Source organism: Gigantopelta aegis, chromosome 4, assembly GCF_016097555.1.
Source record: "Gigantopelta aegis isolate Gae_Host chromosome 4, Gae_host_genome, whole genome shotgun sequence".
Classification (NCBI taxonomy): Eukaryota; Metazoa; Mollusca; class Gastropoda; order Neomphalida; family Peltospiridae; genus Gigantopelta; species Gigantopelta aegis.
This window is the reverse complement of record NC_054702.1, coordinates 13536878-13563071: the sequence shown is the minus strand read 5'-3', so window position 1 is coordinate 13563071 and position 26194 is coordinate 13536878. Positions and strand designations below refer to the sequence as shown.

The window sequence follows — 26194 nt, the reverse complement described above, 5'->3', positions numbered from 1 at the left end:
CCATTCTTGCGTCTAGGGGTACCCTTTTGCAGCATGCCAATGCACGACCTCATACAGCCAGACTTGTTCAGGATTATCTCAACAACGTTAACGTCAACGTATTGCCTTGGCCATCATGTTCTCCAGACATGAATCCCATAGAGCATCTCTGGGATTATCTTGATCGACAGTTGAGACAACGCGTACCTCCCCCAGCAAAGCGACAGCAGCTTGAACAGGTTTTGTTGGATGTTTGGCGCAGAATTCCTGCTGACGACATCCATGAGGAGACGTGTTTTGGCGTGTATTGATGCAAGGGGTGGTCACACACGCTACTGAGGACATGTCTTGTCCCATGATTTGACTTTCGAAGCACCTTTTGAAGGGACTCTGATTGTGTAAATTTTTAATTTTGACCCCATGTCTTTTTCACTCGGTCTTACGACAAGTGCACTATCGATATGGCAATGCTTTTTTGTAAAGACATTGGAAAATGATTCCTTTCAGTAAAATAATCATCATATAGATCACATCTGTCTTGGTTTTTCTTTATGGACCTACTGAACAAGGTGATAAGTTTCTATTGCCTGTTAGTTTAGTAGCACAAGAATTCTTATTTACGTTCCAAAATGTAAATATTCTGAAAATAAATTAAACATTGTTTTTCATGAATTGTTTAATTACATTTAGTAGCTAAACTATGTCATTCACTTGACAAAGCAAAAGCAAAATCTACCAAATGACTATACAGATAAACTTTTACAGATATCAAGTGACTAAACAGTCATCTTGCAAGCAACTATACAGTGAAGATGAAATGGGTAAGGATGGAAAAAGCTTATGTACATCTAATTCTTGGTTGTTATTTTTTTTATATTTGGACGTTAAATAATTATAAGTTATACATTAATAAATATAAACGTAATGGATATTAGAACATATTTTGTGAATATTGTTATGATTTTATCGCGGTTGAATTTAAAGTTTTGCCGTTTTCCATACTTATCAGGATACAAAACTGACCCCCCAAAAAGTGTGAACAATTATTTTCAAGCCCTAATGGTATATCGTTACAATAACAAACCATTTACATCATTGATCTCTTTGCTATAGCTCATAAAATAAATATAATTTTAAATATTACTTAACCGATGAAACATTTTAACAACAGCAAGTAATCGATCGTCACTATACATACATACATAAAACTTCCACAAACTATTCAGTTACGTTCCTACTCTGGGAACTAAGCAGCACTGGGTTGAAATGCACAAGATGATGATGTTGACAAATTTGATATGGCTGAAGTAACTATGCATGCAGGCTGTAGACGCCACTTTTTGAATGCTATTTTAGTTTGTATTCAGGCTCAACTAATATATAGTGTGTGTGTATATATATATATATATATATATATATATATATATCAATCAATGCTGGCATGTTTATAAACAATGTTTTGTCTGCAATCAACTGTTTATCTTGAGGCGGGATCTGGCTCAGTGGGTAGAGCACTCGTTTGAGGTGCTGTGACTGGTGGATAAATATTCATCGGTGGATCCATTCTACAATTAGGGTTTATATATTGTCCCAGTCCCAGTCAGTGCCCCATGAATTATCAAAGGTCGTGGTATGAGTACTGTTCTGTCTATGGGAAAGTGCATATATCTTTTGCTGATAATGGCAAAATGTACAAGGTTTTGTTCATGTCTGAATGATCAAATGCTTGACATCCAATAGCCAATTATGAATAAAGCAATGTGCTCCAGTGGTGTCGATAAAAAAATGGTTTCTATTTATTTTATACTACAAATATTGCAGACATGTATGGTCTATTGTTATTTCTTACAACACTCCTACGACTTTCGCCAGACATGTTGCTTCAAGTTCACTGCATCATAGCAATACAAGAGATTATATCTGTCTAGCACTCTAAAGACAAACAAAGTCATGTTGTTATTAATGTTTATTTAAAAACAATTACTCATATGTGTACATGCTTTAAAGTTAGCCAGTACGGCAACCAATACATGTTAATAATCTGGTGAATCCTGTTTAATAAATTAATGATAAATTATTTGCTTTCTTAGCAAAACAAATAGTGACATAATATGGTTTAAGAATAGGGAACGCCAAGAAAGCTATTTATAACCTGTGACGTCATTGGTCACTTAAGACAAATAAATAGAAAATACCACACGAGTGGCCGTTAGATACTATTTATCTGACAAGTTGTTTTAAAACATATTCAACAAGCAGAAAAGTTTTAAAACAAAATATATGGTATCTAAGGGACTCAAATGTAGTATTCTATTTCTTACACATCTTCAAAAATAAATTTAAATGTCTTTTCCAAGTAAAACCTATTAACAGACATAGCACTTATAGTTGACTTACGTGTCACAGTGTAATCAGTTTCAGGTTAACTTTTAATCAATTTCAATTATGACAGTAGCAACCTGGTCATCACCTAGGAGCAGCCAGTCCTATCTCTTTAAATTGTTATCACACATATGTTCTCACCAATGTGTAAGAATACGAGAGAAAAATATGGAAACACTGTACATGGAGTACATATAACAATGAATTGTTATTCCGATGTTTGAAAAAGTATTATATCCCGAGTGAGTGCACTGCCAGACTTGACAGGAAGAACTCAACTACATCCAGTATTCCAGGGGCCACAGACAGGGGGGAGGGGGGATAGGCAGGGTGGGCTGGCGCTGCTGGATCTATAGCCCCCACTAGGAAATGCAATATTTAAACACTTGAAATTCAAAATTTTCTCAGGAGAGCCATTTTCATAAATCAAGGCTAATATTCGTTCCTCGTATTCAGCCTTGATACATGTAGTCAAGATTACTGATATCCACTACTAGCGCCCTCTGTTGGAAGAAAATTTGTAACACCGATTATGTCCCTTACACGATGACATCGCTGACCAATCACAGCATCGGTAACATGTGACAATCTTGAAAGCAATATCAAAAATTAACCGCCGGACACTGACGATGACATCTTTGTTTACAATAACAAGGGAATCTATGAGGAGCGTTGCGATTCGTTGCAATCGGATCTCATCGCATCCAATGAAATTTAAGCATTTTGTGGCACGATTTCTTGACGACATGTATCAAGGCTGAATACGAGGAACAAATATTAGCCTTGATTTATGAAGATGCAGGAGAGCATGACCTGAACCTTCTTTTGCAGATTCGGGCACTTTTGCCTTACCCCCCCCCCCCCGACCTTTGTTTACTAGTAAACCGCACCTTTTCAAGACACCCCACAGGGCCGCCCTGCTATTCCATAACTGATGTATCTCAAGCTATGGTACATGCTAGTGAAATAATAATTCTGTCTAGTTAAAGGGAAAATAAAATATCTCTTGATTAATTCTAACATCTTGTTTTAGGAAATCGGTTCAGATTTTCACCTAGAAAAACATGCTAAAACATGAAAAATATGACACCACCATCATCAATTATTTAATATTAACATTTGCCATGTTGAAAAAAACATCTACTAAAAATTCTGAAGTGAGTTACATATTCTGGAAGCACATAATTGAGCAGATGTTGTTGGGTCTTTTATTTTTTAAATATATATGTACACATTCATTTCATATCTGCACACTACATACTAAATTGACTAAGACTAAAGCCAACCCTCGAGTGACATTATGGATAATACTACTGGACAAATCTAATGGATTACACTAACACTATGATCATACCATACCAAAACTAAATAAATACTGGCTAACCATCTATTAAAAAGCTTGTAAACTTGTAAGTATTAAATTTCCTCATATCCGAAACATAATTTATACAAATGCATTTAATTAGCACTTGCTTTTCTTTTTCTTTTAATTTCAACCTTACACTGATAGTTCCTATACTGCACACAAATCTTATAAAACCTTATAGAATGATACATGTTTTTTATTGGCTGGAGTGAAAGTAGATTGATTTTTACCGAATTCGATCAGAGAATCTTTAAAAACCAATGATTAAAACTACCATCTGGGGTTTCTTAAGAGACCGCTCACAATTATAAACATTTTTATGCTGGGGTGATGGGTGAGAGATGGGGTTAATGACATCATATGGTTTTAAAACAAACCTCCAAAAAGGTGAATAAAAATATCCATTTAAATCTTTATATTTAATGTATACTTAGGGGTGGGAGGAGGATACAGGTGGGTAGCAAAATACAGTTCTCTTTTTATTCCTGAGAAAATATTCACAACTGTGACTGCCACTAAATAATGTTACGATTGTTATGAAAATCTATTTTTAACCATATAATCAGCATTATAGGTTGATTTCTTGTCCATGGACATATACATATGTATATGAAAACACACTGAAGTAATATCCCTGATTAGTGGTATCAGTTCCACTTCTTAATAATTAACTCAAACTACTTAAATGTAGCTGACACACACTGATAGACATCTGTTGCAGTTTTTTCTCCGATGTCACAAGTGAATGTAACGTTTCATTTCATTCACTAGTCGCAGGCAGTAATCACAACCCGATGTCACAGTTGCCAGGTGTTTCCTCATCTCATCAGCCCTGAGAAATGAAAACGAACATCATATTAAATGTAATACAAACAAAATGCACACAAAATGAAATCATGAAAGAATAATTTCCATATTTAATGGTTTCAACACAGATTGATCATGTAGCAAAGGTCTTTGCAAATTGAAAATGTTTCAATTTGCATAATCTTAAAAAGGGGTTATGCCAAATCAATTTGCATAACCTATTTTTGTTTGTATAATCTTTTCTTTCTTTTTTTGTAAATAGGAAAACAGAAAATAAAATAGAAAATACATTGCTAGGACTAATACCGGGGTAAGACAATAAATGAATGAAATGATCGTCAGTGCATCTCTACTATGAAGCTACTTTTGACACCTTCATCATGTATAGATGCTATTAGAAATGTGGTAAATAAAGTGAATCAAGATCTTGATAATGTAGAAGAATAATCACTTTTCTGAAACATAATAGACAGTTATAGACTACGTTCATCTACAGGAGCCCACAATGGGTCATAGATAGAAAAAGCAATTCTGTACTAAAGAAAATAAGCCTAATTAACTAAAAATGTTTGATATTTACTCTCAGTCTACTACCAATATCAATAATCATATGTTAAAGTATCTGAAAGTCAACTCACATATTTCCTATGTGAACTACTGTCATACTCTGATATCTTTTTATTAACTTTCAAATCTACTACCAATAGCAGTTCAGAAATTGACAAGTCAACTCACGTGATATTTCCGATGTGAACTACTATGTCATACTCTGATATCTCCAGAGGATAACCCGACGGTCTCAGTGTGAAGGAAAGTGAAACTTTCCTAATCTTGGCAATGTTTCGAACTGAAACGGTTATGCTGTAATCAAAATAATAATTATCTTTAATTTTTTCAAACAAGGTACAGGTACATGTATTAATAATTAAACACAGACCTCATTATTTTGACCTTTGATATGAATATGTCAGTTGATCAAGTACATTTCACGAAATCTTTTGCCAAGCAAAATATTAAAACATTCTTCAAAGAAATCTAATTGGTCAACTGACATATTTATCCTAGAAAGTAAAAGAGAAGCATAAAATGCTCCAAATGGCAAAAATGCTCCTCGTAAAAAAAAAAATTCAAGGTGGTCTGAATGAAATGTTAAAGTTTGATTTGTTTAACGACACCACTAGAGCACATTAATTTATTAATCATTGGCTATTTCATATATTTTGACATATAGTTTTAAGAGGAAGCCTGCTACATTTTTCCATTAGTAGCAAGGGATCTTTTATATGCACCATCCCACACAGGATAACACATACCACGGCTGAATGAAATGTGTGTCAGTAGATGTGCAGACAAGGTAAACTGAACCTGCCAATCTACAAGTGACTGTACAGGATTTTCAAATTAGCTTTTTGGTCAATTAATAAGAAAATATATAATACCAAATTCAAATTTAATTTGCAAATGTACATTTTTGATGAGAGGCTGCTCAAATTACTACAGGTTAATATATATAAAATTTTTGCAATAGTTTTATGATTATTGTTTTGCATAACAGATTGAATAGTAACAAGGAAAAGAAAAACAGCTAATCTTTGCTAATATCTCCAAATGTATGATCAAAATAAGTGATCCATTAACAAAAAATCGCATGCTTAGACTTTTAACAAATACATGGACTGTATATTAATGATCAATATCAAGTATAAAGACATGTAATACCAGAAACCTACATATTCTCCTTAATGTCAACAGTATTCCGCAGAGAAACGTGATCAATTTCATCTACGGCAGTGTGTACCCTGCCCACAATGTAAGAAACTTCATGCAGAAGCTGCAAAGATGGAAAAAACATAAAAATAAACATAAATAATGACATTCAGCTTTTTAAAAATTGTTATTCACAGACAATCTGCTAAATATCTTAATGGCACTGACAACTGATGCAGATTGATGAAAAAAATAGTGAGAAATGTTTTATTTAATGATGCACACAGCACATTTTAATAACAGTTAACATGGCATCAGACATACAGTTAAGCACCACACAAATGAGAGAGGAAGCCAACTGCTGCTGCACCAGAGGTTAATAACAAGTTATTTTTATATGCACCATCCCATGAACAGGATAGTACATACATGTACCTTTGTTATGTCAGATGTAGAGCACTGTCTGAACACTGTCTGAACAAGATATAGCCTAATGGGCCAACCAGTGTCCGACAAATGTATGAGAAAGTCATTAGTCCTCACAGAAGCTTTGGCTAATGCCCTATACATTATAGTAATAGTTGATCATTTGGGGCGGGACGTAGCCCAGTGGTAAAATGTTCACTTGATGCGAGGTCGGTCTGGGATCGATCCCCGTCGGTGGGCCCATTGGGCTATTTCTCAATACAGCCAGTGCACCACGACTGGTACATCAAAGGTCATGGTATGTGTTATCCTGTCTGTGGGATGGTGCATATCAAAGATCCCTTGCTGCTAATCTAAAAGAGTAGTCCATACAGTGGCGATAGCGGGTTTTCTCCCTCAATATCTGAGTAGTCCTTAACCATATGACCGTAAATAAAAAAATGTGTCGAGTACATCGTCAAATAAAACATATCCTTTTTTCAGTTGATCGTTTGTACTAACCCAGACTAGAAATTCACTAGCTAAGAGCTAGTGGGTTTGTCAAACCCTGGGGCCAACATATGGGCATCGATCCCAGACCAATTACTTTACCACTCCGCTACATCCCACCCCATTGTTGAAAAGGTAAATGTACAATTTTATTATTATTAATGTGGTAGTGGTTTTAGTCTTTTATATTTATAAAATACACAATGGTGACCTACTTTATGCATTATTCAACCATTTTTAAACAGATGAGCAAATAAAACCCCTTGGTATCCATACAATCTTTAAATAACATTATGACTTAATAAGATCCCATACATCAGCACATTCAGTCTTAAAATCATATGAATCACACTTATAGTGACGTAGCGTGGGTGGGGCCACCGAGGCGGTTGCCCTGGGCGCAAAATTCTGGACAGGTGGAAGGAACTTGGGGGTGCTAACGGTCCAGTGGTTAGGGGGCACAATACTTGCTTTGTCCCGGGTGCTGGCGACCCATGCTACACCACTGCACACGTAACCCCACATTTCAACATATTTAATTTTATCAGCACATAAGCTAGCATTGTTCCTCCATGTTAACACATTCACAAAGAACCTTACCCGAGGTAGTCGGTCTTTTGTACTGTAGCGTTCCTTCAGCTTCGTGGTGTCAGTAGCATCAAGAATAAGATGGACAGCCAGTTTGACCAAAAGTGAGGATTCGTCTAGATATGAAAACATACACATCTCTATAAACCAGGCCCCCATATTTTCAAAGCTACCCTATCGTAAATTAGTTGGAGGCTATGACATAATTGTGACACACATCATAGTCCCTGATGGGTTTACAAAATCGTAACGCTAAAATAGTTTTGAAAATATGAGTCCAGGACATTTTCTCAATCTTATGTACTGCTGAGATCAAATATTCTTTATTAATAGTTCTACTCAATTAAAAAATTAATTCTATCAAGGGTTACACAATTTTACAATTTGATTAAATGAAGTCCATTCCTGTTAATTACTCAATTCTAACATCTATCTCACAATGTTTTAATTTAAATACCGTTATACTTATCAATACAGTATTAAATTGATCCTGAATCTATACTAAAATCCAGTGGCTTCCTCTCACCTGATAAATGTGAAACCAGTGATATGCAGTTGATGGTGTCCATCTGTCCCGGCTCAAACAAAACGGTCAGCTCCAGAGACCCGTAAAAGAATAGAAAAACAAAGTAGGCGGGGCTTTGTTCCTTTAACTCCCATCTATGGATGCTGTAAAAGAATGTTTTAAGAGTTTCTTGATTATTGCTCAAAATTAAGATAAAAATCGCCAACAATTTTGCTTCCTACTTAAAGTAAAAAATTAAACAATAATGATTAGCATTTATCTTTGACCACCAGATATATAGGGATTCTGGGTACTTGTGTGGTATTAAAAGAGTTCAAGGTCCCTTACTCGGAGTTCTGGATACCAGACACACACCGGGAGTTCTGACTCTGAAAAACATCTTAGGTAGTACAAAATTCTCCAGGCATATTAGGAGTTCCGATTCTCACACATACTGGGAGTTGTAACTACCAAAATACCTACTGACACCCCATACATCCTGGAAGTTTCAAGTCATCAAGGCAAACAGGGAATTCTATGCCCACCAGACATAAATGGAAGGCCATTTTGACATTCCTTAGATGGCTGTTTAAAACTGTATATAATTATATCAGACTATTCTAATTTACTTTACTTTACATCAATATTAACATGCTAGACAAGTGGCGCAGTGATTGATACCTCTTTAATGTTTGTAGTTTCCAGTTTAGTGTCTCGCTAGCTTCTTCTTGTTGAGTGGTCTTCGAGTCGCATGACTCGATCAGTGCGTCAATCAACTGGCTGTGTTCTTTGTCAAGTGTCCACGTCTTCTCACCAGCCAGCTTCTGTTCTCTGAGAGAGAGACAAGCACCAATTAAAAAAACTTTAATATATAAAATATATTAGTCTATAATCATTTAGAGATGTTCAAATGATTTATTGTTACAACGAACAGATCAACCAGATGGGCTTTAGTAATTTGATAATTGATTGTCAAACCCTGTAATTAAGAAAATCTCCACAGTAAAATACATGCCAATGAAAAAAAAAACCTGAATAGTCCAAGGCCAAAAAGTGCTTTGGAGAAGTAAAACCTCCATGGCAATCCCCACAGCTTTGCCAATTGCCGTGCACAACTGCAGGGGTTGGTTGACCAGTCCATAACTGATTTGGAGAGGACAGGCCGATAATGAATACAGGATAAAACTTTGAATGATCATAAATATCAAAATTTAAATGACAAGAAGAAATCAAGCTTTAACCATTATTCATTCAGTCATTCAAACAAATGAATGGTGATCACAATTGATAAAGCTTTGAAAGAATTGTTCTTTTGTATCTAAAGTAAAATAGGGTTTCCAGCAACATAATGTGTTGTTTGATGTAGAAATGCATTTTTATAGAAAAAAGAATCATGGAATGACATAATTGTATAAACTTCTGTTTTAAAACTAAAGTATAAATCAGGTCATGATATAGCCACCTTCATTACCCTCTGAGTAAACCATGCACTGCCTACCTACGAATATACTGCTTTTAGTAATTACTACCTCAATAATGTAAATCTACTTACCTCAAAATGTCTTCATTCTGCTTTAAACATCTTTTGAGCTCTAAATTGAAAACCAAACGCATTCAAATGAGGGTAGTTTTGGGGTGGGTCTTTTTGGTGGGACGGGAATTATAATAAAATCAAGGCTCACAGGTTTCGCATGTATGGTTGCTTATGGTAACCAAATTAAAAAGTTGGGGTCCAGATTTTCTTTTTACATAAGGGCCCAGATATGGATAATGAGTCTTATTTCAAATGACAGAATTCTATTCAAGTGTTTAATTAAAAAACCTCACAAAATACAGAAGACAATAATAATTTAAAGCAATATAGTACAGTGCAAAATCTGCTTATTTTTTGTTGTGGCTTAATTGTTAAATTCTAAAAATATAAATGTCTGTATTCTGCTATGTTAGTGCATCCCAATTTCAACTGACACTATATAACTGTAAATAAAATGTGTTGAGTGCGTCGTTAAATAAAACATTTCCTTCCTTCCCAATTTCAAATATTATATTTAAAAATACAAGCTAGAAGAAAAAAGATAGCTGAAATTCAGCCTAATAATCTCTTAAATTCTCAGATCCGCCAATGAAATGTTCTTTACCTATGTTTGTTTTCAAGGATAATTGTTATAAACCAAATAGGTGTAGTTTAAAATGTGCTAAGTGTTGTTAAAAACAAATATATACAGTGAAACCTGTCCAAACCAGATCACACCAGCAATGTAATATTTATCTGATTTAGACAGAATCCGGTGTTTAGAGGGCCGTGTTTTAGAATTCAAAAACAATCTGGGACCATGAAACTTGACCAGTTTTGAAAGGATTTTGGTTTTTTCAGGGTCTGGTTAGGCAGGTTTCACTGTATTTCCTTTAGTAACTTATACCGTGTTCCTTCTCCACCAGCAGGTGATGTTCAGCAAATTCAGCACCATCTGCACATCCACTGGTTTGCACGTCGCCTGTCTCACCTTTCAGGTCAGCCGATACTGGAAATAATAAAAACAGGTTTTTTTTTACGAAGCAAACTTCAATACTTGAATAAAAAATAAAATTTAAACATCTTGTTTGAAAGAAAATCAGCTGATGTGTCAACATCTACATACATTCTTAAATAGAAATCGATGATATGAAATCAAATATATATTCTATTTAACAAACAATAAGACAATATTTGATATAAAAATTGACACCGTTATAAAATAAACATCTTTACTTGCAAAAACATAATTGTTATTCTATGCAAATAGTATATATATATTCTATTTAATAAACAATAAGACGATATTTAATATAAAAACAGACCCTGTTATAAAATAAACAACTTTACTTGCAAAAAAATAATTGTTATTCTATGCAAATAGTATATTTATATATTCTATTTAATAAACAATAAGATGATATTTGATATAAAAATTTACACTGTTATAAAATAAACATCTTTACTTGCAAAAAATAATTGTTATTCTATGCAAATAGTAAAGAAAAGAACAAAAAAGCCTAGATGCAACTTACACTCTTCAAGTTGAGTTATGACATTCTGTACAGTTTCTGTTTGGGTTATAATGTCATCCAGTGCATTGTGAAGTACTGAACGCTGCTCCTGCAAGGGACAAGAAACATAAACTAGTACTAAATGTTGTTTGTGCAGCATCGGAATGTCGAGAATACTCTGAACAAAATTCTGGATCAAACATTTCATTTACAATTGCCTACTTTCTTCAAAATCACACTGCATACTAATATAATTTTATATTTGTTTGAGATCACACTATTCAATTCTAACATCAGTGTTTCGTTTTCATATGAATACATTCTCACACACCATGTTGAGCATATAGAAACATACTGTCACCATACAGACTATACTTGGCATCTAGCAACAAGATTAAACATTTTTAAAAGGAATTTTCAATGAAATTGTAATTATCCATCACCAATGTCATCATAATTATATATTTGTGTGTCAATCGAAGTTAGTTTACCACTGACCTAATACTGCATGCTTACATTCTGAAGCAATGTCCACTTTTTAGATAGATATAAAATAAACATAATGCAAACATAGAGAGAGCTGAATAGAAAGTTTGTTTTGTTTACCACCACCACCACTAGAGCACCTTCATTTATGAATCATAGGCTATTGGATGTCAAACATTTCGTAATTTTGACATATAGTCTTAGTGAGTAAACCCGGTACATTTTTCCATTAGTAGCAAGGGATCTTTTATGTGTGGGCTAGTAAATAACTAATATTGCCATGCCTGATGGCTAGTGAAAAACAAATGGTCAAATGTTGGAGTTAAGTTATTTTGTAAATATGAATATCCTGCCCCCACTCCAACATTAGTGTTTTAAGCTCTATCTCCCTCTTTAGGTAACATATCGGATTATTACTATTATTTAGTAAAACTGTATTGACTTAAAGTAAAGTAGGGCTAGTGAAGTTTTAATCGTGGCTAGTAAATTGTTTAAATCTGATCCGATGGCTAGTGGATTTTATAAAAATTCTACAAGCCCTGAAAGAAGGAAATGGTTTATTTAACAATGCACTCAACACATTTTATTTTATGGTTATATTGCGTCAGACATATGGTTAAGGACTACACAGATATTGAGAGAGGAAACCTGCTGTCACCACTTTATGGGCTACTCTTTTCGATTAGCAGAAAGGGATCTTTTATATGCACAATCCCACACAGGGTAGTACATACCACAGCCTTTGATATACCAGTAGTGGTGCACTAGCTGGAACAACAAATAGCGCAATGGGCCTACCGACGGGGATCGATCTCAGACCGACCATGCATTGAGTGGGCGCTTTACCACTGGACTAAGTCCCAGCCCCTGAGCTGAATAGATGCCAAAGTGGCTCATCTTATACCTGCATGGCCTTAATGTAGTCCAAGTTCCTGTGTATTTGCTTTCTCTTCCACATTGGTTTGGCTTTTTTCCAGCAAATACATTTGCAAGAGTTGACTTTCTCCTTCAATTCTTCAAGCTAGAAGAAAACAAAATCTGTATAAACCACAACAACCCTAAATCATTCCTAAATAAAATCATTAAACCACATTTACACAGCCACTGCAGTGGAAAATAACTCAATGGGATTGATTATATCACCCATCGAATCACTTGTAATCACTTCCCCACTGAATTACATGGCATCAAAGGCAAATGTTAGTCTTGTGTATGAAAGCAGAATGTAAATACAAATAATCAACAAACATCTGTACACACATCAGTAGCATAGTGATTAAGTCATTGGCCATAAGGCTGGTAGGTACTGGGTTCGCATCCCATAATCTGCTCCCAACTAGAATGAGTTTCAATGTTTCCATGGTAAGTGTAAAACAACTTTTCTCTCACTGACAGCCCACACCGCCAAGGTGTCCTATATCCAGGACAATGTGCTGGACTTGTGATGGGATTATAAGCACAAAAATAAAATTAAATGGAAATAAAACGAACCTCTGTCTGATCTGCATTTTCAATAACATCAAAGATGTGTGGCTGAGATTCATCCATAGCAATCTTAATGTTGTCAATCTCCAGTTCCATACTTAACAAGAACAAAATCACAATACAAGTATACATGTTATATTTTGTCAATGTAGTCACCGTTTTAAAAATGACAAAATCACAATACATGTATTCAGGTTATCTTTTGTCAATGTCCAGCTAGCCTTAAAATAACAAATCACAATAGAAATATACGTATTTTATCTTTTGTCAATAACCAATTATAGCCTTAAAAATAACTAAATCACAATAGATGTACAGACATCATCTGTTGTCAATGTACAGGTAGAGTGTTACAAGTTCTTGGTATATGTGGTTTATTGTGCATTCTGGTCGACATAATTGTTGCAAGTAATAATCCTTACTTCTCGTTCTCCTGCATCAAGGAACTCAGTAGGGTTTCATTGACGTCATACTTGCAAACCTTCAGTGTCTGAATTTTCAAAATGTCCTGCAGGGTATCTGCTTCTAATTCCTGTAACATGGAATGAATGAATGATTTAATAATACTCATATAGACATGAATGCATGAAATGAATGAATGAACTAATGAATGAATTATACTCAAGCATAGACATGAATGCATGAAAAACATTCCAGCATAAAAAATATTGTCTTTTGCATGAATGAATCAATGAATGAAAGAAAAATTTAATAACATTCCAGCATGAACATGAATGCTTGAATGTATGAAAACACTCCAGCACAAAAACACTGGCTATTGAATGAATGAATGAATTGATGAATGAACAAACGACGAACAGAAGATTTAATAACATTCCAGCACGAACAGGAATGCATGAAAAAACACTCCAGCACAAAAATTAGCTATTGCATGCATGAATGAATGAATGAAAGATTTATTAACACTCCAGCACAAACATAAAAATCTTGACTTTTACCGTCAAGAAAAAACCTTAAACAAGACACAAAACAGTTGCTGTGACCTATCAATTCCAGCTAAATATGTCTTGGTACATTATGATATTTTCTTCTGAACAATACACTTTATCAGTGGCTAAACATTTCTTAAGTTTTTAAATAAATGTTTAAGAAGCTATACCTGCATAAATTGGCTTGTTCGTATTTTCAACCAGTCTTTATGTGCAATATCCATCTTCTTGCAAAACTGAAATATGCATTAAAAACACTATATTATATAACATCCATAAAATTTTACAAAGGACCAGCCTGTCAAAATAGTAAAAATTAAATTTACTTGGGGTTTCATTAAATATTTCTTCTTCTTCTTCTTTTCGTTTGCTTGTTGACTACACGTCGAGGCCAGCAGTGACTATGAATGATACTGTTCTCTGTAGATCACTTCTTGTGCCGTACAGCTTCTTCTGGAGAGTTGTTGTAGTTGTCCAGGTAGTCTTCCTCAGCTGTTGTACCAGCCTCGGTGGCATCGTGGTTAGGCCATCGGTCTGTAGGCTGGTAGGTACTGGGTTCGGATCCCAGTCGAGGCATGGGATTTTTAATCCAGATACCGACTCCAAACCCTGAGTGAGTGCTCCGCAAGGCTCAATGGGTAGGTGTAAACCACTTGCACCGACCAGTGATCCATAACTGGTTCAACAAATTCCATGGTTTGTGCTATCCTGCCTGTGGGAAGCGCAAATAAAAGATCCCTTGCTGCCTGTCGTAAAAGAGTAGCCTATGTGACGACAGCGGGTTTCCTCTAAAAAAAACCAGTGTCAGAATGGCCATATGTTTGACGTCCAATAGCCGATGATAAGATAAAAAATCAATGTGCTCTAGTGACGTCATTAAATAAAACAAACTTTACTTTTTTTCCTGAGCTGTTGTATGTTTATGAAGTCTTAGATGATATGCTCGGTCGATATTTATTATTTACCTGAATGTTATTTGTTTAATTTGGCCTTTAGAACCCAACAAACATATGATGATCAATGTTAAAAAAGTATGAATGCCAATGATGAGCAATCTTGTTGATTTAAAATATCAGAGAAACTAATCATACTTACAAATCAATGGGTACTTGAGAATTTTTTAAGGTTTTCTATAAGTTATCAAGGAGTTTGAACTTTGTGAAATGAACATGGAAAAGCACCATCTTGTAGTTTACCGTTAATTTGATGTGATCTCTCCTGTTTACCATTATCATTAAACAGATATTTTCTAGTCTGTCACTTAAGTCACACATTTAGTTACAAGTTTAACCTAGTAAACATGTTTTCACATGATGGTTCAACAGCTAATGTGCAAAACGAAAGGCCCATCTAAACAAGGTTATTTTTTAACCTGGGTTAAGCATTTACAGTGAAAAATACAGAGCCAAATTGCAAAGCTAAAATTTAACCCGGGTTAGTTTAACTCCAGAATTGGTCTGGGGCCAGACACAGGTTATACTGTAATGTCTCGACTGCTATAGAGATCACAGTAGTTCTGCTTCGGATAACATTAAAATCTTATGGAAACTAAAAATCTGAACAATGAACAAAAGCAAAAATACCATTATAAAGGAAGTAATCAAACAGGACCATATATGTATATGAATGTAAAGAGTTTTTTTCAATCTGGTTTTCTTCTATTTCAGAAATACAGTGCCGCTATTATGACATTGAGCATTTCAAAATAAGCCAGAGACATTAACCCAAGTTTTTTTTATATGTTGTTATAAGCAACACAGATTTAACTTAGGAATTTTTTTAACCTGGGTTAGAAAACTCCCGTTATTGTCATGGACTTACGTTTTTGTGGTTTTGCAAAAACGCACATTCACTTAGGCACACTGTAAAGTTAGTAACATAAATTTGCATTATATGTCGACATGTACTCTATTTTCATTATGTTCTTAAAATGTTTTCATTGTACTAGACCACGAATGACACAAAAATTAGACCACCATGAGCGAAAGTGATTTCATAGTATATGTTTTACGTTCTTACCTTTTCATGTATAGGACATGATGACGATGTCCTGGAGAGATTAAGCTGACTCTGGTTCATGGATGACTGGTTTGGATTCGCTGATACCTGACTCTGGTTCATGGATGACTGGTTTGGATTCACTGATGCCCGACTCTGGTTCATCGATGTCTGAGACATATAATTCAACGTTCTCTCTTCACTGCTTGTAGAGTTCATCGACAGAACAAGGTCACTGGGAATGGGAAGGTCATTCAGAACGGCAAGTTCACTTGAGATCATCTGTTCACTAATACCTGACTCAATTTCTGCTAAAACAAAATCACTTAAAATTAAACATTTATACCTTGTCAAGCCTGCTAATTAAGTTGATCATAAAAAATCAATAGTGTTATTTAATTAGAATTAAACTTCCGTTACATTCATTACAATAAAACATCATCCCATTGGTCCAGCCGCAGCAATGGCAGTTTGTTCATTTCCAGATGAATGTAAAACAAATAAAATGTTTTTACGCCTATAATTTGTTATTTTCTTTTTTAATATAATAGAAAAAATGCCCATAAAACTCTGATTAATGAAACCTCTACTAGAAGAATAGGTCATGTTATAGGAAAGCAACAATTATTTAAGGATGATGCTATTATTTTGAAAATGTCAACAAAAATACTTCACCTTTTGACGATGACGAAGTACTGATGCCCTGAACTACTGCCAGCTTTGCGTCATCAGACTCTGGTGGACTCTTCCGAGAACAGTCGGAACGTTCACCTGCTGTGTACGCGTCGTAGGATGTCATCTTTGTCAGTGTCCTGTCAACTTGTTGTTTTAATCGCAACGTCAAATCAGACAAGGTGTTTTCAGAGTTAACCTTCGGTACTTCATCAGAACTGGCTGTATGTGGAGTAGACTTCGACTGAAACGTGTACCCAGACTGTTTAGACTCTTCTTGAGCCTGTGTCTTATTTGACTGTGTTATGTCACAGGACTTATCCATCTTACCAACCACAGGCAACAGATGGGATGTCGTCATTATGGGTACAGCAGCAACATCACTGTTTTCCGTATCAGTTGCTTCTGAAACTGCGAATTCAGAAGTTTTTTCCACTTTCGTAGCTGTGGTACTCAAATCATGACGACCATTAATTACTGAATCAGCTGAGGTGATATCTTTACGTGCATACTGGACATCTGCTGAACCAGTGTTTAATAACTTGATGCTTTTGGCTTTGGCCCCGGCCATCACCATATCAAATGCATACAGTTTATGTTTCAAGGTATTACTCAATGCCAGTGGGTCAGGAATCGACCGAGGTGGATTGCTCATGGAACGTCTGCAAAAAGTAGCAGCAGCTTGGTCTCCATTTGTACCATCAGCCCGTCTGCTTTTATCGAAATCAACATTTATGGATTTATCCTTAAAGTCCAAGATGCTCTGGCAGGTCATTTCCATTGCAGCAACACTGTCATTGTTTGCAAACATCCTTGTACAATCTCGGTCAACAGCTGAAGGTTGGGGCTTAAAATCAGATCCAATCATGCATGCCATTTCCATTGCAGATGTCACTTCTGTATCTCCAGTAACTCTTGTACAGTCATTAATGATAGTTCCAGATGGTTTTTGAATTTCTGAAATTTTACTACATGTCATTTCCATCACAGCACAGCTGTCTTCCCCTCCGAATATTCTGGTACTGTCACTGCCATGTGACTGGATATCTTTTACAGCTGTAGTACCAGGATATGACGTTTCCCTTGCGGCAGTGTCTATAGCATCTTCCAATGTTCTTGTACAATCTCTGCCAGTAATGCTTGCTTTTAAGAGAGAGATTTTTCCCCAAGCAATAGTCAAGGTGTGATCTGCTTCTGGACTTTGGTTTATTATTGAATGATCCATAGCTGACTTATCTCTGTCATCACTTGGTTTTCTTTTTTCATTTGTACGTGGATGGTTTTCATTCAAATCTGCATCTTTTCCATCTGGATCATTTTGGCTCACTACAACCACCTCAGTCTTCATAAATGTTTTGGTGTGGTTTGTCTCAAAAAGTGACGATTTATCTTTAATGTCTGGAAAAGTGTTTTCACAAGTAACAGTATCCAGATCATTTTCCAGTACGACACGACTTCTGCCAGTTGCAGTTGGATGTACTTCTGGCAAACTGTTGCAGGTCAGTTCCATTGCAGCAGTATTTTCAGTTGTCCCAAATATCCTGGTGCGATTTGCTTCTGCAATGGTAGATTTATCCCCAACACCGTGAATAATTTCACATGTCATTTCCATAGCAGCCACATCATTCCCTTTTCCAAATACAACAGTATGTCCACTGTCAGCAACTGTTGAGGTAGAATTTAAATTTGAAACTGTAGCACACGTCATCTCCATAACAGCATTATCTTCAGATGTTCCAAATATTTTGGTGCAGTTTGCCTCAACATTGGTAGATTTATCACCAACAGGAGGAATAATTTCACAAGTCATTTCCATAGCTGCTGTATTATTCTCTTTTCCAAATACAATGGTATGACCACTTTCAGCAACTACTGATGTAGTATTTGAGCTTGGAAATGTAGCACATGTTATTTCCATGGCAGCTGTATTTTCAGATGTTCCAAATATTTTAGTTTGGTTTGCCTCAGCAATGTTAGATTCAAATCCTCTAGTGTGGTTTGCCTCAATGGTAGATGCATTCCTAATTTCACAAGTCATTTCCATAGCCGCTGCATTGTTGCTTTTTCCAAATACAATAGTATGGCCAGTTTCAGTGACTGTTGATGTAGCATTTGAATTGGGAGCAGAAGCACAAGTCATGTTCATTGCAGCAGTATCTTCCGAAGTTCCAAATATTCTAGTATGGTTTGCCTCAATAGTAGATTTATTCCTAATTTCACAAGTCATTTCCATAGCAGCTGCATCATTCTCTTTTCCAAATACAATAGTATGGCCAGTTTCAGTGACTGTTGAAGTAGCATTTAATTTTAAATCTATAGCACAGGTCATTTCCATTGCAGCAGGATTTTCAGAAATATCAAATATTCTAGTGTGGTTTGCCTCAACATTGGTAGATTTATCTCCAAGACCGGGAACAATTTCACACGTCATTTCCATAGCATCTGCATGATTCCCCTTTCCAAAGATTGTGGTAAGGCCACTTTCAGGAACTGTAGACTTCACAATTACAACCGGAGCATTAGGTAAGGTTATTTTATTTACTGCAACATCCTCAGACTTCTCCACAATTTGAGTGTGACTCACATCAGTAATATTAGTTTCATTACTGTTACTCGACATCAATTCACAAGTCATGTCCATTGCTCCCATGTCTTTTCCTTTTCCAAATATTATGGTATGACCAGACTCTACAGCAGCAGACTGAGTATTTACATCTTGAAGATTCTGGCACGTCATCTCCATGAGAGCAGTATCATCAGAAGTCCGGAATATTCTGGTACTATCGGTTTCAACATGTGAATATATTTCTTTGAAAACCACATCGTGACTGGCATTAGAAACTATTCGGTTCTGACCAGCATCAGATTTGTTTTTCATGTCTGGGATATTCTGACATGTCAAATCCATAGTAGCATCATTATCACCATCATCATTATCAGTAAGTTTGTACGTCTTTGTCCAGTCAGGGACAACTGACGCAGATTTAGTTTTAATGTCTGCCGCAGAAGCTGTAGGTAACCCAGTTCTGTTGGAAGTCTTCTTGTAAATCATTTCTGGAAGAGTATTCTCTCTAATACTCAATGGTAATTTCCTTTGACCGGCAACAGAGATGCCACCATTGTCAACAACAGATCTTGGAAACTGGACACTGTTATTCATAACAGCAGATTTATTTGTCATATCTAGTATGTTAGAACATGTCATGTCCATAGTATCATCGTCAAATATTCTGGTGTTATCACTGTCAACAAGAACAGATTTGTCAGTCAAGTCAATATTTTGGCAAGTCATATGCATACTGGCATCCATATTAAAAACGTTAGAGTTCTGGTTTGCAGGTTCAAGACTTGCGAAAAGATCCTTTGAACTTCTCGTGTCCGCTTTCACCCCAGTCAAGCTTTTGTTGAGTTTACTTCTTTCCCCAAAAAGGTCTGCGTTCATCATACTGTCTTGCACTGAAGGTGTAGCTCCTGTAAAATATTAAAATGCTAATTAGTCATTTCATTTCAACTTTATTTTTATGCTGTTATCCAATCAAATACGTTCTCCCAGGCACACAGCTCAGCTATCTGGATTGTCTGTCCAGGACAGTTGGTTAATGGTTAGTTGTGAGTGAGAGAGAAATCGGTGTAGAGGCCTTACACCTACCCACTGAAACATCAGAACTCACTCTGGGTGAGAGCCTGTACCAAGACGTGAACCCAGTACCCACAGAGGCGGGACGAAGCCCAGTGGTTAAGCGCTCGCTTGATGTGCGGTTGGTCTAGGATTGAAATTGGGCTATTTCTTGTTCCAGCCAGTGCTCCACAGCTGGTGTAACAAAGGCTGTGGTATGTACTATCTTGTCTGTGGGATGGTGCATATAAAAGATCCCTTGCTGCTAATCGAAAAGAGTAGCCCATGGAGTGGCGACAGCGGGTTTCCTCTCTCTATATCTGTGTGGTCCTTAACCATATGTCTGACGCCACATAAGCGTAAATAACATGTGTTGAGTGCATTGTTAAATAACATTTCCTTCCAGTACCCACAAGCGTTACATCCAATGAGTAAACCATTAAACCATTGATGCAGGTAAAGTAGTAACGTTTCTTTTTAAGTAAATCTGGCCATATAAAACGCCTTTTTAGTTTGTAACACTATAAATGTAAAAGAAATAACACTATTCATCACAAGCAATAAAGGGAAAGGAACAGAATATTAGTTCAATGCCACCCCAGCATAATAATCAAGGGTCAAAAAACCCATATGTTGGATAATACATAAGCTCAGTTATTGACCTGCAAACATTTGATGACAAAAACTTTGTTAAAAGGGTGTTTGTTCACACCATTCAAAAAACAAAAAACAAACAAAAAAACAGTATGTGACAGCCACAGGGATTTTTCAACCGTAGCTAAATTAAATTCTCCATTAAAAAAACACCCAAATTATAATAATTTAAAGAATAATTTTTAATCTGTTTTGTGGTAATTGCTTGATAGCATTATTACCTGTGGCACGAGTTGGTAACTTCATGGCACTTTGTACTGCTGCTCCAGGGACCTTCGTCACAAAACCTTTCAGCTTCTCTAGAAACGATTTAGAATCGACTTTATTGTGTGAACCATCAGAGATCTTAGAGTCCAGCAAAGTGTCAGAATCGGGCTGTCCAAGAACGCTTGATATCAAACGTTTTGACGTTGAGAACTGCGACAAGAATGATCTAGAGTCAATTTTCTGCTCCAGCTCAGGTTCTTGGTTTAGGAATTCAGCACTGGTTTTACAGCTCAATAATTCTTCCTTATTGCCACTTCAGAAAGAAAAAAAATAAGGAAAAAAGAAAGATTGGAATTACACACACACACACACACACACACACACACAGATATATATATATATCACACAGACTACACCTACCAAACAACAAGGCATCTTTTACATGCACTTCTTACAGATGAGACCAAGGAACATTTGGTTTTTAACTTTTGTTTATTAACAACATCTGCTAATCAATTTCAAATTTATAGCAGAGCAAACTCAAAACGTAGCAGTTGGCAGGTCTGGACAAAACGTAATATAACATGTTGCCAACTCGTGATCAAAACCCAACTTCACCTGCCCTTTTCACTCCAATTTTCTAACTAATAACCTCTAATGGCAACTCCACCTAGCATTATACTGTATTGCATAATATTGTTACTAAAAGACAATTATTGGTCAAATAATTAAAACTGATTGTTAATTCTGCACCCATCCACTAAAGTAGCAATATGTGCAATGTCATATACATGTCAATACCCCCATACGATTATGTCTAAAATTGATTATTACCTTTCAAATTGAGGCAGTGAGTTACGTAGCAAGTGAAGTCTGTTTGGCACACCTATCTAAAACGAAACAAATATTAATAAACTTATAACTTTTTTTTTTTACATAAATGTGTAATACATGTGATTATTAGGCAAATATTGCTATAATTTTTCAAGATAAAGAAAAACGTAAATGTGAATCTTCTATGAAATATATTCTTTTATATGCAGATATCATTAAAAATAGTTTTTTTTAACAATTACATATAACCAGTGAGGTACATGATATGCCTGTCAGGAGTTTGATGGAAAACCATATGATGTTCAGAATATAGACAAATTATTTGGTTTATTTGTGTCACAGAGACCTAGTAATTGTATGCGACACACCACCATCCCAAGTTGTTCCTATATGTGAGGTTTAATGGTCCTGTATGCATCTGTATGCAAGATATGATTCGGACAAGGATTTAATGTTATGTTCAGTAGACCGTCAAAAGTAGGTCACAGTGACCTAGTAATAGTACGTAACATACCGCCATCCCAAGTTGTTCCTACATGTGAGGTTTGATGGTCCTGTATGCATCTGTATGTAAGATATGGTCTGGACAAGAAAAAGTTAACAGACAGACGGACGGATGGACAATGCCATACCATAATATGACCCATCATAGACGAGCGTATAAAAATCAATAGAAAGGATCTCACAAAAAAAATACATTACTGTATGTAAGACATCTAACTGATAACATAATTATTTATAATCGTTATAAAGGTATCCAAACAAACCCCATTTGAGCCCTCTCCATTCTGAGATTGTATGTTTCCAGTAGCTGGCTTGTCAAATCCTGGGAAAATGGAAGATAAAGAAGGACTTTATAATCTATCCAAAATTAAAAACTATCATAAACATAATAAATGAGTATATCATATGTATAAACTATGACTACTTTTTTCTTCTTCTTTTTTGTACCAAACTAAAGTATTGTATTACAAATAATTAAAACTCAAATTTTAAATTGGCCAACCTGAAAATACTAAACAAATGAAACCCAACATCCAAAGAATTGTTTAACTACTGTAAATCAGAAAATGTTAGGAAACACAAAATTTTTTGCAAATTGAGCTAGGCCATACTAAACACTAATATTTTATTACCCTAAATTTAAAAACAACAGACTGTTTCGATAAACTTTTATCCAATGTTTATTTTGTCTTTATTAACATGCCTATATTAACATGCCTATATTAACATGTCTTTATTAACATGCCTATATTAACACGCCTATATTAACATGCCTATATTAACATGCCTATTTGCTTCAAATTGGCTGATATCCATTACTTTGTTTATAAATCAAATATTTGTAATATTGTAAACCGGAAACAGCATAAACAGTTTGATTTGTAGCAGTCTGTGTTTTGGTACATTACCAAGAATTACTACTTTTTGAATGCTATTATTAACTTTGGAAGTCATAAAGTAAAGTTTATTTTGTTTAATAACACCACTAGAGTACATTGATTAATTAATCGGCTATTGGATGTCAAACATTTGGTACTTCTGACTTGTAGTCATTAGAGAAAACCTGCTATATTTTTCCATTAGCAGCAAGGGATCTTTTATAAGCACTTTCCCAGAGACAGGAATGCACACACCACAGCCGTTGACCAGTTGTGGTGCACTGGTTGGAACGAGAAAAAACTCAATCAGTTGAATGAATCTACCAAGGTGGTTCAATCTTATGATGCAAGCACCTCAGACAAGCACTCAACTAAATCCTGCTCCCAGTCATAAAGTGGCACTGTCATTATTAGCATAGATAAGTCTGACATCTCGAGGTTCTCAAACCCAACCAAGCTAGAGAGGTCTCCACTGTTCTGACAGTCACATTATTAGTTTACTACCTCTAACCTTTCAGTTTCTCTAAAAACGACTTGGAATCAACTTTGCTGTGTGAACAATCAGAAACCCTAGAGTCCAGCAAAGTATCAGAATCGGGCTGTCCAAGAATGCTCGATGTCAAATGTTTTGACGTTGAGAACTGCGACAAGAATGATCTGGAGTCAATTTTCTGCTCCAGCTCAGGTTCTTGATTCGGGAAAACAACTTTGTTAAAGCTGAGGAACACATCCTTATCATCACTTCAAAAAAATTTGAAAACACAGTCATTAGTTTAGGTGCTGGGGTTATCACAGAAAAACACACACAAAAAAACAACATTAAAAAAACAAAACAACAATGGATCTATTAAGAGGTACCAAAATTTAACATTCCACTGTACCTCAGACGAATGCTCTACCACTGGGCAACATACAGGCCTCTGAAAATTGCAAGTTTCGTTCGAGTGTCCCTTGCATAAGTATAGTTCGCTTAACCCATTTTTCGTTCACACATTGAATTTATGACATCATTTACATGCACCTAAAATTTAATTGGGTTACTTGAATTATTTTTACAGAACCGATAAATGGTTTACACAAATTGTTTAACTCTCAGAGGCCTGTACCCCCCCCCCCCCCCCCCACCCCCCCCCCCCCCCCCCCCCCCCCCCCCCCCCATATCCCCCCCCCCCCCCCCCCCCCCCCTCTGCATAATGAGGCAGCCACAGACAAACATAACAGAAACATCCATCAACTGCACTAGACAGGAATGAAAATACTGGACTAAAAGTTTTTAAAAGCTGCAGGGTTAAAAAGCAAAGGGTTACTGTGATATTTTCATCAACGACCAAGGACAGGAACCATTTTGGAGTAATGATAAAGTCCAGAGTTAAAAAACAAATCCTGAGGTTTGTCATCTTCAACCTTTCTCAACACTCTCATAATTGTTTTTATTTTACCCATATAGAGAGTAACCCGACTTATCAAGGTACTGTATCCCAAGATATACTTAGATATTGTTTAGTTTCTGAAAGACGTGTAGTCGAATAATAATAAAAAAGGTAGTTACTTTGGTAACAACATTCACAACAGAGGCTAATGTTACCAATGACAGGCGTTGTTGCGACATCATACCTTACGATATCGTAGCACTAAGATAGCTTCAAAAATCTTTTGCCTCAATCAGGGCTTCTAGAATTTTTATAAAATCCACTAGCCATGGGATTAGTGATTTAAAAAATGTACTAGTCACAATTAAAAATTCACTAGCCCTATTTTAGTTCAACTTAAAACAATTTTACTAAATAATAGTACTAATCATATATGTTACCTAAAGAGGGAGATAGAGCTTAAAACCACTAAGATTAGGGGTTGGGGTTGGGACAGGATATTCATATTTACAAAATAGACTAACTCCAACATTTGACAAAGAAAAATTCACTAGCCGCCTGGCATAGCATTAGTAGTTATTTACTAGCCTGACATTGAATATCACTAACCATGGGAGTGGGGCTACCATAATCTAGAAACCCTGCCTCAATCTTACTTTTCAAAATCTTGTAAAGAAGTTTGAAGCAAATGAAGTCCATCTTGTTCATCCTCTGGCTGACTTTCAGTTCCATAGACATTCTAAAATAAACGATTAGAGCTCACTTTGGAAAATATGAAAAGCAATTTGTAATATTATATTTTAAATGAAATTACAGACACAACAAATGAGGAAGAAAACATTAAGTTATTGAAATAAGTTTACTTAGTTGACAGACCTACACTCAGGTTTCTTTCAGTGAAATATTTATTACACTTAACAGTTTACCTGTGAATCAACTATTTTGAAACATAACTACAATGTGACTACTAGTAATAATACTTTTCAGACAAACAAAAAGTGACACCACTAGAGCACATTGATTTATTAATCATGGCTATTGGATGTTTAAACATTTGATAATTTTGTACATCCTGCCCTTTTCAGACACAATTTACAGTATTTAAGACAGAACTATTATTAATAATTATCACAAGGATATCAAAACAAACCTCATCTGAACAGTCTCTGTTCTGAGACTGTATAGTTCCTGTGAGAAGCTTGTCAAAACCTGTAGAAAATAAAAGATAAACAAGGACTTTAAAACACACACAAAATTGCAAACT

The 26194-nt window shown here is 35.6% G+C and overlaps 1 protein-coding gene across 1 annotated transcript in view; it reads right to left on the bottom strand.

The window, feature by feature from the left end:
- Positions 1 to 4455: 4455 nt before the first annotated feature.
- Positions 4456 to 26194, bottom strand: part of LOC121369697 — a 45040-nt gene continuing 23301 nt past the window's right edge. The window contains exons 7-27 of the mRNA XM_041494748.1: positions 26081 to 26139; positions 25587 to 25669; positions 24072 to 24301; positions 22946 to 23004; positions 22179 to 22234; positions 21359 to 21657; positions 16871 to 20338; positions 16217 to 16506; positions 14368 to 14433; positions 13670 to 13779; positions 13254 to 13344; positions 12667 to 12783; positions 11298 to 11385; positions 10670 to 10771; positions 9802 to 9841; positions 8931 to 9080; positions 8271 to 8413; positions 7757 to 7860; positions 6265 to 6365; positions 5270 to 5395; positions 4456 to 4559 (exon numbers count right to left, since the gene is read on the bottom strand). Coding sequence (XP_041350682.1) covers positions 4463 to 4559; positions 5270 to 5395; positions 6265 to 6365; positions 7757 to 7860; positions 8271 to 8413; positions 8931 to 9080; positions 9802 to 9841; positions 10670 to 10771; positions 11298 to 11385; positions 12667 to 12783; positions 13254 to 13344; positions 13670 to 13779; positions 14368 to 14433; positions 16217 to 16506; positions 16871 to 20338; positions 21359 to 21657; positions 22179 to 22234; positions 22946 to 23004; positions 24072 to 24301; positions 25587 to 25669; positions 26081 to 26139 — 5879 coding nt within the window. The 3' untranslated portion in view covers positions 4456 to 4462. The remainder of the gene's footprint in view (positions 4560 to 5269; positions 5396 to 6264; positions 6366 to 7756; positions 7861 to 8270; positions 8414 to 8930; positions 9081 to 9801; positions 9842 to 10669; positions 10772 to 11297; positions 11386 to 12666; positions 12784 to 13253; positions 13345 to 13669; positions 13780 to 14367; positions 14434 to 16216; positions 16507 to 16870; positions 20339 to 21358; positions 21658 to 22178; positions 22235 to 22945; positions 23005 to 24071; positions 24302 to 25586; positions 25670 to 26080; positions 26140 to 26194) is intronic.